Genomic DNA, 16,785 nt, shown 5'->3' with positions numbered 1-16,785 from the left:
ATAATACTAATAATGTTTTATTGGTAAAACATGGTACTAAATAGGGTTTACATAATGCATGGCTTTTGGTGTTCTTGACATTGACAATATGGATGCAAGAAATTGACAGTGAAACTGTGGCACAAATTGTCAGTATTGGACAAAATGCAAAAAATAAATAAATAAACTGCACATGAATAATATATTTTCAGTAGGTATTGCAGAATTGAACTAAATCACAAATGCAACAAATTACTGAATGCATGCAAATGCATATTAGAAGTGTTAACCTGCGCAATAATCATTACAAATGATTACAATTCAATTTAATAAATAATAAAATATCAATAACAAAATATTTTTAGTTTTAATCATCTGACTACTGTACATGTTTCTTTTTCTTTTTTACCTTGTCGGATTAAGAGAGTGTCCTGATGTTCAAGATCAAAAGTTAAAGGATTAAAGTTGAAGAAATCTAAAATAAAGTTCAAGAATTGTTATAACCGAAATATTTATCTGTGTTTATAAGAAATAGCCTATTTTATAACCATTGAACTCCTTTTAATACCTAAAGTGAAACCGTAATACCGTGGTCATTTTTGTGACGGTTATCATACTGTTATACCCCTATTAGGCAGCAAAGACGGTGACAAGTCCACCTGCACTTGACCAACATGTGCAGTTTGGAAAATGTTGTCCTCCTGTCCATTAATCCTGATGGCGGCCCTGGTTTGTTGACATTACACCATCATGGCTACGGAAATTGTATAGGCCTATAACTTTACACAGAAAAGGTTAGTAAGTGATTTTATCACACTAAAATCATGTTAACACATATTGTTTATGTCTTGTTGTTATAGTTTTGAAACAGCGAGTATTTTAACATTTACTGATTGGCCCCATTTACTTCGTTAAATGTCTCAATGGAACCCAGATTTTAGCTTTTTTTTTTTTTTTTTTAAAGAAAAGGAGGGACAAGTCAAAATTAATTGTGTGGTTATCAATATTATGACACAAATGCTCGATTGAGCTTAAATTGTATTGAACCCAGAATATTTATTTAAAGGGAATCTCAATTACCATCTGTCAAAAGTATTTAAATGTTTAGGAAAATTATAACATCAATATTCAATAAATTGTTATGGCACACCCTTAACTAACCGAGTTTAATGGGGTGAGGAAATAAAGACATCCTCTCACATATTTCTCAAATGAGTCGCACATTCACATTTATTATAGTATTCATACAGAGCAGCCCTTTATATTCCATGGCACTGATTGGCCATTCCACTCAGACGTCATCGAAATGGGCAGGTCTGAACATCTTGACTGACATATACAGCACTGAGAGAGAGAGAGAGAGAGAGAGAGAGAGGGTGTGTCGTTCTGCCTGCTTAGGAAATTCATGGGACTTTAAATTTCGCACCAGGACACTGGTCCACCGAGGGGGGTCAGTGAGGTAAGTCACGATGAACGTGGATCTCTTGTGATTGTAGGTGTGGGTTTGTGTGAGCAATGCAGATCATTGAGGGGTCTACACGTGGCTGTCTATACAGCTGTCTCACACTGGGGACACTTTTGATTGGAGCGCTAACCTGCTAAATCCAGTTAGCCGTCTAATAATAAACAGCTGATTGCCGCTAGCGCTCCGTGGCTACACTGTTACAGCTAACTGTTGCTGTCAGCTCAAACCATGAATGAAATAATCGCGATTATGAACCGTGAAAGAGTGACCTCGACGATTGTAACTTTATATTTGAGGAAATAATGACTACAGACACTTGAAAAGCGATACTAGCACAGCGCGAGCAATGTGCTTTGTGCGTCCCATGCGATTGCAGTTTCCTGCAAGTTGAATGGGCCGCATGTGCGCTCATGTTGTTATCATAAACATTTACGGAAGTAATGTTACGTGCCCAGGTTCAGCATAACTGGAACGGCATAATCTAAATGTCATTTTATGGGCGCTGGAAAAGTAGCTGCAAAGGACTTGTCATTGCCTCGTAGCTTGAATGGACGAGCGAGTTGCATACAACAATGAGAGCAGCTCTATTCAAGACTTTTTCCGTTGTTATAACTCATTTACAACACTTATTACAAATGCATTTGTGAATTTCGTCAATTTTGCTTCTTAGCCATATGGGATTTTTCTTTGTTGTGTCTTGTACAAAATCTATGGAGATCTCAAAACAAGCACCAGCAGTCAAGCACGTTGAAGCCAATAAGTGTAAAATGATAATGTGGTTATTGTTTAATGTTCACTGTCTGTTTGTTTGTATCAGAGCTTCACAACTGCAGTTTCATTTTATATTCAGCAATAACCTGCTTGTTTACTTGTATATGCTTTAATTCACATGGACAAATTATATTAAAAGAATATTCTGGGTTCAGTTCAAGTTAGGTTCAATCAACAGCATTTGTGGCATAATATTGAATACCAGAAAAAAAACTTTGAATAAAGTAAAAGTGGAGGATATACGGTGAAGCACTTAAAATGGAAGTGAATGGGGCCAATTTTTGGAGGGTTTAAAGGCTGAAATATGACGCAGTTTTATAAAAGCACCTTTCATTAATTTTTCAGTTAAATTGCATGTGTTATTTCAGCTGTAAAGTTGTTTAAATCATAATTTTTACAGTTGTTTTAGGATTTGTTCACCTTTTGACAATGTGAAATTGGCCATAACTTTACACAGAAAAAGTTATGAAACACTAAAATCATGTTAACACACATGTTTATGTCTTGTGACTATACTTTTGAAAAGTGAGTATTTTAACATTTATGGATTGGCACCCATTCACTTGGCCCCCCATTGTATGTGACTCACTGTTAAGACTGTAACCCAGATTTTTGCTTTTTTTTAAAGAAAAGGAGGGACGAGTTGAAATAATTTTTTGTGGTATTATGCCGCAAATGCTCTTGATTGAGCTTAACTTGTACCGAACCCTGAATATTCATTTAAAGCACATCACCGGATGTATTTTTCAGCTGTTTGACTTTAAGGTGAATTTCAGTATTTAAATTGTATCTGTTAATAAGGTTGTTAGTACAAATGAGACCACATTTTTTTCCAAGATAAGCAACAGTGCAGTTAAAAAGTACACCTAATATTCTATCATTTTTAGTTGTCATTATTGGTCGTAAATAATTGAACCGTAAACTTCCTCTGTATTGCAATAGGTGAATGTCAATGCGGCACATGTAGCAGATTTATGAATTATTGAGTAATAAAACGTATTGAACTTGAATGCATTTGAAGTTGACTAAGTTTCTGTTGGATGTGGGTGAGAAGTTGAAGTTTATCAAATCATATCATATAAAAGGTTGGTAATCCTGAAAAGGATTGACAGCGTATCAGCCTTTATGTGGTTTAGAGGTTGACAAAAAGGTTATTTAATGAGTTTGAAATGACTTCTTATTTTTAGAGAATAAAGGTTTTGTCCTATTGCCATAAATGTATCTTGGGTTTTGTATGGTAGACCAGTCACTGCAGAGGGGTCATGAACCACTTGTTTTAGCTAATAGCCTACATGGCCTCCTTTGAGTTTGAACCAATAACAGCTTGAAAAAACCTTTAATGTTTCCATATTTCATAATGTTGGCTTTTCTAAATCATGTGCCTTCACTTTGAAACACCTTGGCCTAGTTCTGCTCTCTTCAGCCTTTTGGCCTGCAGCTATTAGTGTGAACATACTAGTCAACACCAGACTGTGCAACAGCACGTAATGTACAGTATGATTCACAGAATTTCACAGAACAGAGATGGAGTCAGCACCTGATGCCTCCTTTCACTTTAAATAACCAGTGATTTACAGAAGTGATGATGGGCTTCAAAATGAGACTTGACTGTTCCTATAAGCTGCAGCATAAGTGTCTTCCTGAGGAAAATAAATTATTTGTAAGTGTCAGCATGATAGGACCATAAACCTGACTTTTGTTTAATCACCTGCAATCTTGATCATGTTATTACCCATAATGCAAGTACACTTCCTCACCTATCCTTAACCTGTAATATTCACATGATGTTGCCGTTGTACTTCCTCAACCAGTCAGAATCATGGCATTTTATACACCTGCTATACGACGCCCACGGCTCTTGTGGACAAAAAATCTAATTAGAATAAAAAAAAGCAATCATAATTATTTTGAAAAATAATGTGCTAATTATGATGTAAACTGCAATTTGATTATTAACATTTGAAATCATGTGTTTGTGGTTACACTTCCAGTGTCCTTGTTACAGTGTAATTACACAAGTAAGTACTAAGTAATACTATTTAACAACATGTACTATAGGTTTAGGGTTAGGGTTTGTATTAGTGTAAGTTACTTGTAATTATGCATAATTTACTGTCATTACTGTAGTCAATACTTGTAATATGCATAACAAGGACAAAGTGTTACCATGTTTGCTTTTGATCAAAATGAGTTATGGGCAAACATGCTAAATGCCAATAGAAATTGCCTACTGTTTAAGAAAGGATGTTCACATTTTAGTCCTCTTAAAAGAACCAGACTTAAATAAAAAATAGTGCAACAAAGGGGGTAAAAACAGCTTAGATTAACTTCACATTGTGTCTGTTCACTATGTACCTGTTTTTGTCCACTTTGTGAATGAGTCTTAGCCCACTTTTCATAATTTGTTTTGGAACCCAATAATAAATGATTATTAAGCTTATTAAGACATATTTATGTACATATATTTTTAAATAATATTAACAATAATAATAATAGTTTATTAACCACATTTATGTAGTAATTTATTAACATTGCGATGAGGTCCTGTTAAACCCTTAAGCCTTCAACATTCACCCTATAGGAAGGAGCCAAAGGAAAAAATACACTGCCTGGCCAAAAAAAAAAAAGTCACTGTTTGGATTTAAATAAGCAGTTATTAATATCTTTCAGCTGGCAACAATTCTTTTAACCCTAACTGATGCAGTGTGTAGCTTCTCATTTCTTAAACAACCATGTCGGAAGATGTATCCAGTGGTCATGGAGAATATGTAACTGTGTTTCAGAAGAGGCAAATTATTGACCTGCATCAAATAAAGAAAACAACTAAGGAGTTGCTGAAACCACTGGATTTGGGTTAAGAACTGTCCAACTCATTATTAAAACCTGGTGAACCTAGTGGTGAACCGTCAGCTTCGCGGATGAAATGTGGCCAGAAAAAAAAATCTTGAATGATTGTGATAAGAGATCACTAAAACACTTGAAGTCACATTGTAAAAAATCAACAGTAGAATTCACAGCTGTGTTTAATATTGAAAGTAAGAGCATTTCCACATGCACAATGTGACAAAAACTTGCAGGATTGGGACTAAACAGCTGTGTCACCACAAGAAAGACACTTGTTATTGAGGCTAATCGGAAAAACGACTTCAGTTTGCTAAGGAGCGTACAGATTGGACTGCAGAGCAATGGAAAAAGGTCATGTGGTCTGATGAGTCCAGATTTACCCTATTCCAAAGCAATTGACGTGTCAGGGTAAGAAGGGAAACACATGAAGCGATGCACCCGTCATGCATATGCCCGCCGTACAAACCTCTGGAGGCTTATGATCTGGGGTTGCTTCAATTGGTCATGTCTAGGCTCAGTAACATTATGCAGCAATAAAATGAAGTCAGCTGACTACCTGAATGCACTGAATGACCAGGTTATCCCATCAATAGATTTTTTCTTCCCTGACGGCACGGGCATATTATAGGATGACAATGCCAAGATTCATCGGGCTCAAATTGTGACAGAGTGGTTCAGAGAGCACAAGGAATAATTTTAACCCATGAATTGGCCAGCACAGAGTTCTGACATTAATTCCATTGAAAGTATTTGGGATGTGCTGCAGAAGACTTTCTAGAGAGGCTTGACTCTCCCATCCTCATTGCAAGATCTCGGCCAAAAACGAATGCAACTCTGGATGGAAATAAATGTTGTGATGGTGCATAAGGTTGTCAAAACAATGCCATGACAAATGCATGCCATAATAAAAGCTAAAGGTTTTCCAACTAAATATTGCAGTATGATACTTTTTTTTTTTTAGCCAGGAAGTGTATTTTATCCAATTTAATGGACATCTAACCTCCAAACTTTGTTAATACCTTTTTCTAGAAGATATGAAATTACAATATGGTTGAGATGTCTGTTTATGGAAAATCTAGCTTTAAATGGGACATTACTATTTCTTGGCCTTTCTATGTATAGTAAACCACTTTTAACTTTATTAGCATTTCAGAATTTAGTAGGCTCCCCGTGAAATGAAGTTTATCCAAAAGGGTCTTCTAAATTGTTAAATGTTCCTCAAATATTGGTATATGGGAGTCAATATAACTTCCAGACCACAAAATCAGATATGCATATGACACATTTATTACAATTCAAATTTCAAGGCATTTTCATATGTTTGATAGTTGCAAATTTACTTTTTCCTCTGTAAATATGGTTAAAGTGTTAGTGTAGTGATGTGTGGATGCATTACTTGCAGGTGGGCTGCTTAGCTGCTTTAAACTTTGCTTTTGCACTTTTTACTGACTTAACTTTAACCTTTCCCTTGCAGGTTTTGCTGTCTCCATGAACTCCACATGAGAAGAGAGTGAGCAGAACTTCTGTGAACTGCACTGACATTTATTTTGCAAGTGAGTTATTATAAATAACGTGCAGTCATTATATCAGCTCTCAATCAGGAATTAAATTTTCAAGGCAAACAGACTTACTGTCTTCTTACAAAAATACTGGGGTTTTGGTGTACTGTACATAAAAAAAATATCTGGAATATCAGCAGTGCTCACTGAATTGGCAAAAACTGAGCCAGGATTTGTTTGCAGAATATCATTGAATCCTATGGAGGGACTGTTGTGTGTAGGGATGTCCCAATCAGCTTTTTTGGCCCCCGATCCAATATTTAAATGTAAAATTTTCTGATCCAATACTTGTATTTGCCTAGATAATAGAGCTGCAGACTGTTTTTTTTGTTTGTTTACAAATATAACTAAGTAACAAAAAGATGTCTTTAGCTAAAAATATCGGCCCTAAATCTAGGCGTGATCGGATTTAAGACGAATATCGGCTGATTTTGATCAGCTGCTGATCGATCGGGACATCTCTAGTTGTGTGTAAAGTTGATCTGTTTTGTGTAAAGTCCCAATAGTTTCAAGGAGCCACTAAAACTGTGAAAGTATTTTCAGAATTTCAAAGTAAAAAAAAAAGGCTGATCAAATAAATGATTTATAGGGCACTAAGCAGACACAACATGGAAAAACTGTAATTAACTGTAACTTTGTGACCATGTCATTCTATTATGAGTGCAAATGGAAAAGTGGCACAGAACATTCACATCCTTGTCTCTCTGAAAAAGCATTCTGATCTGTCCCGCAGGTGCATGGTTCTCATTGCTATTGAGGACAGTTTTTGTCAAAGTCGTGAGCTTGCCCTGTGAAATAGGAATAATGACTGTTTCCAATGCCAGGTCTGGCACAGGTAAGCACCTTTGAGTCTCTTATAGGTTTATGGAATGCTTTATATATCAGTAGAATACAATATAATATAAAGTGGGTCTGTGTTGCTTGGTAAGTAAGCATCATTATTACTGTTGCTTATACTTCAGTTTTTTTTCTCTCAAATTCGTAACTCTTAAAGGGGTTATTTTTTTATCATTTTATTTTCTTCCCTGAGGTTCACTGATAATGTAAGTAAATTTTTGTTTTGTTTTTTGCACCAAAACAGTCATAATTTAATAATATATGATAATTTTTCACACTGTTTTTTGTCCCTCTGTCTGAAACGCTCGGTTTTGACCTAAGCGCCTCCTTAAAATGTATACATAAACGCCCACTGTGATGATTGGCTAACATCGTGCAGCCCCTCAAATACAGCCAAATTTCAATCAGAAGAGAATGATTCACAACCTTATAAAACTACATTTTGAGGGTTTACACAATGCACATCCAAAACATTGCATCCGAATATAGTAAACTGTTCATCTTAAGCACAATTTTAACATGCAGCACCATAAACAATCAAACAGTCATGACATATAAAAGATTCATGAATTAGACTGTTTACATACTGTTTTGCTGTTTTCCAAGTGTTTTTAACTGCCCAATCCTTCAATAACCGTTCCTTTCCAAAGTGTGCGAGGTAAATGACAACAATCAAAGATATATGTGTAGTAAATGTTTATATACAAAAAAACATTCAGAATAGTCCAGATGGGTTCACTTAGATCTTCAGGAATAGTTAGGCTTAATTGTATTCCTCATGACATAACCCTTTTATGTGTTTGGACAAAATAAAGCTTGCAGTCTTTGCCTGGCGGATGATAAAACAGACATTTTGTAAACTGGTGAAATACTGTATTTATATACACTCACTGAGCACTTTATTAGGAACACTATGGTCCTAATATATAGGGCTGGAAATTGCCACAGAACTCCGATTCGATATTACAAAGATATTGCAATTCTGTAAGTATTGTGATTTTGATGTTTTGATATAAAAACTTCTTGAAAAGATACAAAAATAACTTCTTTTTCTTAGAAAGAAATGTCTGTTGAAGAACGGATGTGTCTGAAATTACAATGGTTTCAATCTGTAATATATCATTTGCAGGTTAAAGGTAGAGATTTGCAAAACTACCAATTTAAAACTATCAATTGACCAGTCAGTGCATTATCTGAGCTTGGCAACTAGTTAGTGTGAAAGAACCCATGTATAAGGCTGCTCCTCCTCATGGACTGCACAAGATGTCAGTCCTTGCTGTGAGATGTCACCCCACTCTTCTACCAAGGCACTTGAAAGTTCCCAGACATTTCTAGGGGGAACGGCCCAAGTCCTCACCCTCCGTTCCAACAGGTCCCAGATATGCTCAATGAGATTGAGATCCAGGCTCTTTGCTGGCCATGGCAGAACACTGACATTCCTGTCTTGCAGGAAATCATGCACAGAACGAGCAGTATGGCTGGTGGTATTGTCATGCTGGAGGGTCATGTCAGGATGAGCTTACAGGAAGGGTACCACATGAGGGAGGAGGATGTCTTCCCTGTAATGCACATCATTGAGATTGCCTTCAATTAATACAAACTCAGTCTGATAATGCTGTGACACACTGCCCCAGAGCATGATGGACCCTCCACCTCCAAATCGATCCAGCTCCAGAGCACCTGTCTGGTCCGGCGAAGGTGGGTTTGTGCCCATAGACGATGTTGCTGGTGATATTTGGTAAGGACCTGCCTTATAACAGACCTACAAGCCATCAGTCCAACCTCTTTCAGTCTATTGTGGACAGTCTGAGCACTGATGGAGGGATTGTGCATTCCTGGTGTAACTCGGGAAGTTGTTGTACTCATACCACAGGTGTGATATTCGGATGTACCATTCCTGTGCAGATGTTGTTACTCATGGTCTGTCTCCCTGTAGCGCTGTCTCAGTACAGACATTGCAATTTATTGCCCTGGCCACATCTGCATTCCTCATGCCTCCATGCAGCATGCCATGCAGATGAGCAGGGACCCTGGGCATCTTTATTTTGGTGTTTTTCAGAGTCAGTAGAAAGGTCTCTGTAGTGTCCTAAGTTTTTATAGCTGACCTTAATTCCCTACTACCATCTGTAAGCTGTTATTGTCTTAATGACCGTTCAACAGGTGCATGTTCATTAATTGTTTATGGTTCATTGAACAAGCATGGAAAACATGGTTTAAACCATTTACAAAAAAATATCTGTAAAGTTCAGTTTAAAGTTAAAGAAAATTATCTTTAAAATACAGTATTATAAGGACCAGAGCGGTCACAAGGAGAATCACACCAGAGATAAGGTATAGCTTTCCAAAAAAGATGTTTAATCCAGCAGAGGTGTAAATGTGCAAATAAATAGTGTTTTAAAAGCACTTATAATAACAAGATTACATAAAAAACTGTCTAAAAACTAGCCCTGTTTCTGGTACTAAGTGCAATACCTTCTCCCCTCACTAAACAATGGAGGCTAGAGTACATTTGCACTCAAGCAGTGCTACATCCTTATCCATGTGCTCAAACACTCATCCTCCATATCCTCCCCTCCTCTAGTGGCAGCTGGTTTAAATACACAATTTTCCCGCCTTTGCTAATTGGAACAAACCATTATTTAAACAAAATTAACACTCACCTCTCATTCTTAAATATAAAATCTTTGAATAAATACATAATAATGAGTTAAAATGAGAGTTAAAAATGAAATCAATAAATATGATGAATAAAAACATTTGCACTATTAAACCACAATATATATTACAAAATTGAGAGTAAAACAATGAATAAGTCCTTTGAACACAGTAAAATTCCATGATAAAGACCGATTTACAGGCTCATACAGTGTCCTGAAAAAGGGACGTTTGTTTGAGTTTATAACACCATTAAACAAATGAAAATCTAAATGAAGGGTAAATTTACAATTCACATGTGCAAAATGACATACCAAAATAAACAAAATTATGAGGAGAATAGAGCATTGACATTTTTCCCCACTTTCTGCTTTCCAGCTCCTCTCACTCCCACAATAATCTTTTTTTCATATTGCTTATTTATACAGTTGAAGTCAGAAGTTTACATAAAATTTTGCCAAAAACCTTTAAACTCACAATTCCTTAAGTCTTAGGTCAGTTTGGATCACTACTTTATTTTAAGAATGTGAAATGTCAGAATAATAGCTGGTGTAACTGAGCCAGGTTAATAGGCCTCCTTGCTCACACACGTTTTTTCAGTTCTGCCCACAAATGTTCTATTGTATTAAGGTCAGGGCTTTATGATGGCCACTCCAATACCTTGAATTTGTTGTCCTTAAGCCATTTTGCCACAACTTCGGAGGTATGCTTGGGGTCATTGTCCATTTGGAAGGCCCATTTGCGACCGAACTTTAACTTCCTGGCTTATGTCTTGTGATGTTGCTTCAATATATCCACATACTGTAATTTTCCTTCCTCATGATTCTATCTATTTTGTGAAGTGCACCAGTCCCTCTTGCAGCAAAGCACCTCCACAACATGATGCCGCCAGCCCCATGCTTCATGGTTGGTATGGTGTTCTTCGGCTTGCAAGCCTCAGACTTTTTCCTCTAAACAAAACAATGGTCATTATGGCTAAACAGTTACATTTATATTTCATTAGACCAGAGGAAATTTCTCCAAAAAGGAAGATCTTTGTCCCATGTGCACGTGCAAACTGTAGTCTGTTTTTCTTATGGTGGTTTTGGAGCAGTGGCTTCTGCCTTGCTGAGCAGCCTTTTAAGTTGATATAGGACTCGTTTTACTGTGGATATAGATACTTGTTTCCTCCAGCATCTTCAAAAGGTCCTTTGCTGTTGTTCTGGGATTTATTTGCACTTTTCGCACCAAACTATGTTAATCTCTAGGAGACAGAATGCATCTCCTTCCTGAGCGGTATGATGGCTGCGTGTTCCCATGGTGTTAATACTTGCGTACTATTTGTTTGAACAGATGAACAGATGAACGTGGTACATTCAAGCATTTGGAAATTGCTCCCAAGGATTAACCAGAATTGTGGAGGTCCACAATAATTTTTCTGAGATCTTTGCTGATTTCTTTTGATTTTCCAATGATGTTAAGCAAAGAGGCACTGAGTTTAAATGTAGGTCTTAAAATATATCCACAGGTAAACCTCCAATTAGTCTATCACAATCAAAATTAGCTTTGACATAATATTTCTGGAATTTTTCAAGCTCCTTAAAGGCACAGTTAACTTGGTGTATGTAAACTTCAGACCCACTGGAATTGTGATAGTCAATTAAAAGTGAAAAAATCTGTCTGTAAACAATTGTTGGAAAAATGACTTGTGTCATGTACAAAGCAGATGTCCTAAACGAATTGCCAAAACTATAGTTTGCTAATATTACATCGGTGGAGGGGTTAAAAAATGAGCTCTAATGACTTCAACCTAAGTGTAAGTAAACTTCTGACTTCAACTGTAGGTGTACGGGGTGTTCCTAATAAAGTGCTCAGTGAGTGTGTGCGTATAATCTATACACCATGGTAAAATTTATAGAACACACCATACTGTACACACGTAAGTGGAAGATGCTTAAAAATTTAACCAAACAAGGAAACAAGGGTGTAAACAAAGATATCTACAGTTTTGTGTTTGGAATAAACATTCAATATTTACAGTATGCTGATTGGTCATATCTCAATCTGTATACAGTATGCTTTGTCCTTCTTAGAACGATCTACAATTCCATGTGGGGCAGATGTTGACCAATAGTGTATTTTTACCAATACTGATAACTAAGTTGAGCAGTACCTGCCAATAACTGATTAATCAACCGATAGTTTTAATATAATGTTAAGATACTGAATGAAAAATTAACAATTATAGTAAAATAGTGCTGAACATTATTACAAAAATAAACAGTACTGACTGAACCAAGGCGTATTGCACTTTTTTAAATGAAGTATATAAATATTTATATATATGTACCAATATTCCAATTTTAAAGTCAGCTGATTTTTAAATTTGGTGGTGTTTCTTTAGTCCACAAGAGGGTGTAATAAATACATAATCCATTCAGCACCATTATATTAATGCTTAGAACATTCCTATCCTGGCTGTTAAAAAAGAGCATTTAATTTTCATTTAATATGCATAAAATTAATAAAGTTTTACTCTGTAAATATTTTCAAATGTAATATTTATAAATGTAAAAATGGCGCTTCAATGTAATATGGTGTTACTCTTGCAATGATTCCTACTACTCCAGACTCACACTTATAAAAAACAGCAAAATGCCACATTGTTTTTTATTCAGTACAGTTATATGTAGAGTAGTAATATTCACAAATAGCAGTGGTATTCGGCTGAACTAGGGGGTTAAGAGGCTCAGATTATGAGCACAGGCAAGGGGCTGTTCAAACATACGGAACACAACAGACTGGAACCCGAACGCAAGGATGTCGAGTCACACATTTCCCAGTTGAACTCCTTTCCTGAAAAAGCATTTAAACTCATTGCTTAATCTGACAAACGCAATGCGACAGGGTGAAGGCAGGGCCGGGTTGTGATTTTACTCACCCGGCCCCTTATCAGGCTAATCAAGCCTCTGAGAGGGATAAAGGCCGACTGCGGACAGTGGTGCGACAGAGAGAGAACTTTTACGGGCAGCAGTCCATCCTATGTGTGTGTTTTTCATTTATTTCTTCATTAAACTATTATTTATATTGTCAAGCCGGTTCTCGCCTCCTCCTTTCCCTTGTTTCCTTTACACTGGTGGCAAACCGGGGAAGGAGGAGGGATACGCCGTAGTGGAGTTCTCACCGCTACATGCACCTCAGTGGAGCAGCCCCAGACATCTGCTGGGGGACGGAGGAGCCCAGCCGCCTGGAAGAGGGGAGAAGGGGCTCCTAACCGACCGCCTGGAGAGGTCAGGTCCGCTGACAGGGGTGGAGGAGACCCCTACCAGCCGCTGAAATGCGGCGGGGTCTGAGACTGCCGACCGCGAGAGGGGAGGGGCACACTGCCGATCGCCTGGAGCGGGAGAACTGCTGCCAGGGGCGGGGGAGACCCCTTCTGTTCCCCGAGAATGCGGCGGGGCGCTCCATCCGCCAGGGGCTCGGAGGACTGCCTCCGATCCACCCGGGTAGGTGCGGCTGTCGTCCGTTAGAGGGTGGAGGAGTGGCCGAGGACCAAGCTACGGCGTATCGGAGAACCGGCGAATAAGTGTTTTTTTTTCTTTCTCTCGCTCTCTTCTCTCTCTCCCACTGCCGCTCCGCGTTGGCCTTTTCCCTCTCTTTTAAATTTTACATTTTTTTTTTGTTGTTTTTGTTAACTACACTGTTACAGGGAGTACTCGCCTATTTTTCATTATTGTTTCCCTCCCCCTGTCCCCTCCCAAATTCAGGAAGGTGGGGATGACCTACTGGCAGATGGGGCATAAAGGCACGCCCTCCCCAAGGGAAAGGGGGGGGGGGATGTACGTCATGCCGGGGGATGTGACAGGGCGGGCCGGGTTGTGATTTTACACACCTGACCGCTTATCAGGCTAATCAAGCCTCCGAGAAGGATAAAGGCCGACTGCGGACGGTGGTGCGACAGAACATTTACGGGCAGCTGTCCAGCCTATGTGTGATATTTTTTTTTATTTCAATTAGATGCGTTTCTGATTTCTGTTTCTGCATGAAGATATCAATTTGCTTTCTCACGTCACTAGCTTTAAATATGCAACTTGGCTGGCTAACAAATGCATAAACGGGACCAAACACATAATATAAACTAATGCAAACAGATGTTAATAGATGGTAACAATCGTGACATTTAAACATTTGGGTAGGACTTGCATGCATTTTTGTCACATTGTTCTAAACGCTTGAGGTTAGCTTTAATGTTAGCAATGTCTTAGCCTTGTCTGCAAACATACTGCTGTTCTCTAATAATGCTAGTCTAGTCAACAAATTGTTTACTTTATAATAATATGACAGTGTTCTGTAGTGTATTGTATACATACCTTTTCATTGTTAATGTTTTAAATATGCAGCTAAAGTGTTCCGCTCCATGCAGAGTGTAGTCTCACGTGTCAGAACAAACACCACAAGGCATCAGTGAAGTTCTAGATTTTATTTTGCCTCTAGAGTCTGCTCTCATACTGTATAATGACAGTGGTTCCTTCCTATGCGCAATGGAGAAAACTATCAGTGTGGATTTTTGCTGATAACGATTGTTCTAGAAGTCTGTTATCGGTGCTGATTAATCTGCAAAACCGATATATCGGTCAACCTCTAATGTTGAGTCCATTTTCAAAACTATTTTGTTTTTTTATCTTAAGTATTTTAGTGTTGTATACATGTTATGTGTGTGCCCCTTAGCCATGCAGCAGGTGCTGGATAATCTCAAAGAGCTGCCCCCTTCAACAGGAGCCAAAGACATCGACCTCATCTTCCTCCGTGGCATTATGGAAAGCCCTATAGTTTGTTCCCTAGCTAAGGTATAAGCTAACTCTGCTAACCTCTGTTTTCTCTCCCTTAGCTTGACTGTAGAGCAGTGTTCTGGGCTATGACAGACTTTAGAGGCATTGGTTCTCAGCTGGTTGGTTGCAACCGGAAAAAAACACAAACAACAAAAAAACAATGCTTTATGCAAATAATAAAATTAAATTAACCATATAATCATGCAACGTTAGGATGGATAAAAGGAAACATCTGTTGACCTCAAAGGCTGAGAATCCAATCAAACTCTATGGTGTTTTGGTGCAAATTAATCTGCGACTTGATAGAAGCTAGCCAAATTGAGCAGATGCCAACATTGCTAGATGGCTTGGTTTGCCCTCATCGTAGAAAAACAAAAACAAAACTGTATGATAAAAGAAAATATGTGTGTTTTATATGTGCTTGCTTGTTTATTTTACTTTTAAACTATTTAGGTAGTGTTTTGGATCACCACTTGATGTACAAAACCAGGTCCTGTAACAAAACTAGTTGAAAATAGAGGTTGACCAATAACTAAGGTGGTGTAAAAGGCAAATAACCGATTAATCAACCAATTTATAGAATGTAAAAATAATTATTATTAGGCTTGCCTTACTAGTGAAGTTTGGTTTGTGAATGAATCTGTCCATTTGACTGAATCTTTTAAGTGAACAAAACGTTCTTATTCACCTCTGTACATTGAATCTTTGATATTTCTTGTTCCCGGACATCTCTCTTTTGAAGCCGATGAGATCTAGTTTGAAGCACTAAACTACTTGGGCTTGTCATGCCTGTAAAGACTGATGATAGCATGAACCAATAGTATTCAAGTGTGGGCTGTGAAGCAGCATATCATGAGGCATGTCACATTTTCTGAATGAAAACACCCTTTATTGAACCAGTCAAGTATGTCATTTGAGTCTGAACAAGATGAGATGGCTGTGTCCGAAAACTGGAAAATGCTACCGTCGAAGGCTGTATATGGAGGTATGATGAACATAAAGTGCTTTTCAAACTGTTCTATTCATTCAAAAAATGCTGTTTGTTAAGCCATGGACCCTTTTAACAAACCTGTTATGACCACTGATCTATATATATAACTGGATTGCTCATGACGTCACAACAGTGAAGCTACTGCGCCACCATCTTGGTATTCCCTAACATTGGATAACTTTGCTTTAAAAAGGTGTATTAATACACTTTGGTGTTGTATTTTTACTTTTGATTATTAAATATTATGATCGTCATGCCCAATCTACATGGGGATGACGATAATGTGTGCTTAATATGTACATAGTCATAAATTGCAACCTGTGGGCACTTTAGCCACATCCTTAAGTGAGTGTTGTTTCGCGGTTAAATGCTGCACATGCCACGATGCCCTCTGTCGGTAGGGAATAGCAAGATGGCCGCCAGAGCACTTCTGGTAGCTTCACCTACTGCTGGCAGTTTAGAATTCTAAGAGCAGTCCAGTTATATATATATATAGATCAGTGGTTATGACTCTTTAACAATGTAAATGTAGCAAACTCTTTTTATATTCCCAATTTTAAAAATATTTACCACAGCTGCGATGAGGCTTTATCCAGCAGTGTATATTTGTATCTTCTTTTGCAGCTGTGAAAGTGTAATCATTGGTTGTTTTCTTTTGCTGTTGTAGCAAACAGGAAATCAAAAGTTATATTTGCTGTGGTCCCCTATTCCCCACCATTCAAGTTTATCCAACTATGATGACTTCCGCTTCACTAACTTGGACGTGTGAAAAGTGTCCATAAACTGATAAGGCAGCAAGTCAGTTGACTAAGTTTTCGGATGCAGCCTACTCATCACAAGATGTTCATGAACGAACTGAGTTTACTGGTACACTCG

General features: G+C 37.7%; 1 protein-coding gene across 2 annotated transcripts in view; it reads left to right on the top strand.

Moving 5' to 3' along the window:
* The first annotated feature begins 1,358 nt into the window (after positions 1-1,358).
* Positions 1,359-16,785, top strand: part of LOC127656369 (protein PALS2-like) — a 43,132-nt gene continuing 27,705 nt past the window's right edge. Inside the window, exons 1-4 of one of the 2 annotated variants that reach the window (XM_052144673.1) lie at positions 1,359-1,438; positions 6,534-6,612; positions 7,352-7,453; positions 14,818-14,936. In XM_052144673.1, coding sequence (XP_052000633.1) covers positions 7,423-7,453; positions 14,818-14,936 — 150 coding nt within the window. In that variant the 5' untranslated portion in view covers positions 1,359-1,438; positions 6,534-6,612; positions 7,352-7,422. The remainder of the gene's footprint in view (positions 1,439-6,533; positions 6,613-7,351; positions 7,454-14,817; positions 14,937-16,785) is intronic. The other variant, XM_052144674.1, reaches the window with a different exon arrangement.

The sequence above is a fragment of the Xyrauchen texanus genome, chromosome 15, assembly GCF_025860055.1.
Source record: "Xyrauchen texanus isolate HMW12.3.18 chromosome 15, RBS_HiC_50CHRs, whole genome shotgun sequence".
Taxonomy (NCBI): domain Eukaryota; kingdom Metazoa; phylum Chordata; class Actinopteri; order Cypriniformes; family Catostomidae; genus Xyrauchen; species Xyrauchen texanus.
The sequence above is the reverse complement of the archived record's forward strand: the minus strand, read 5'-3'. Positions and strand labels throughout refer to the sequence as shown.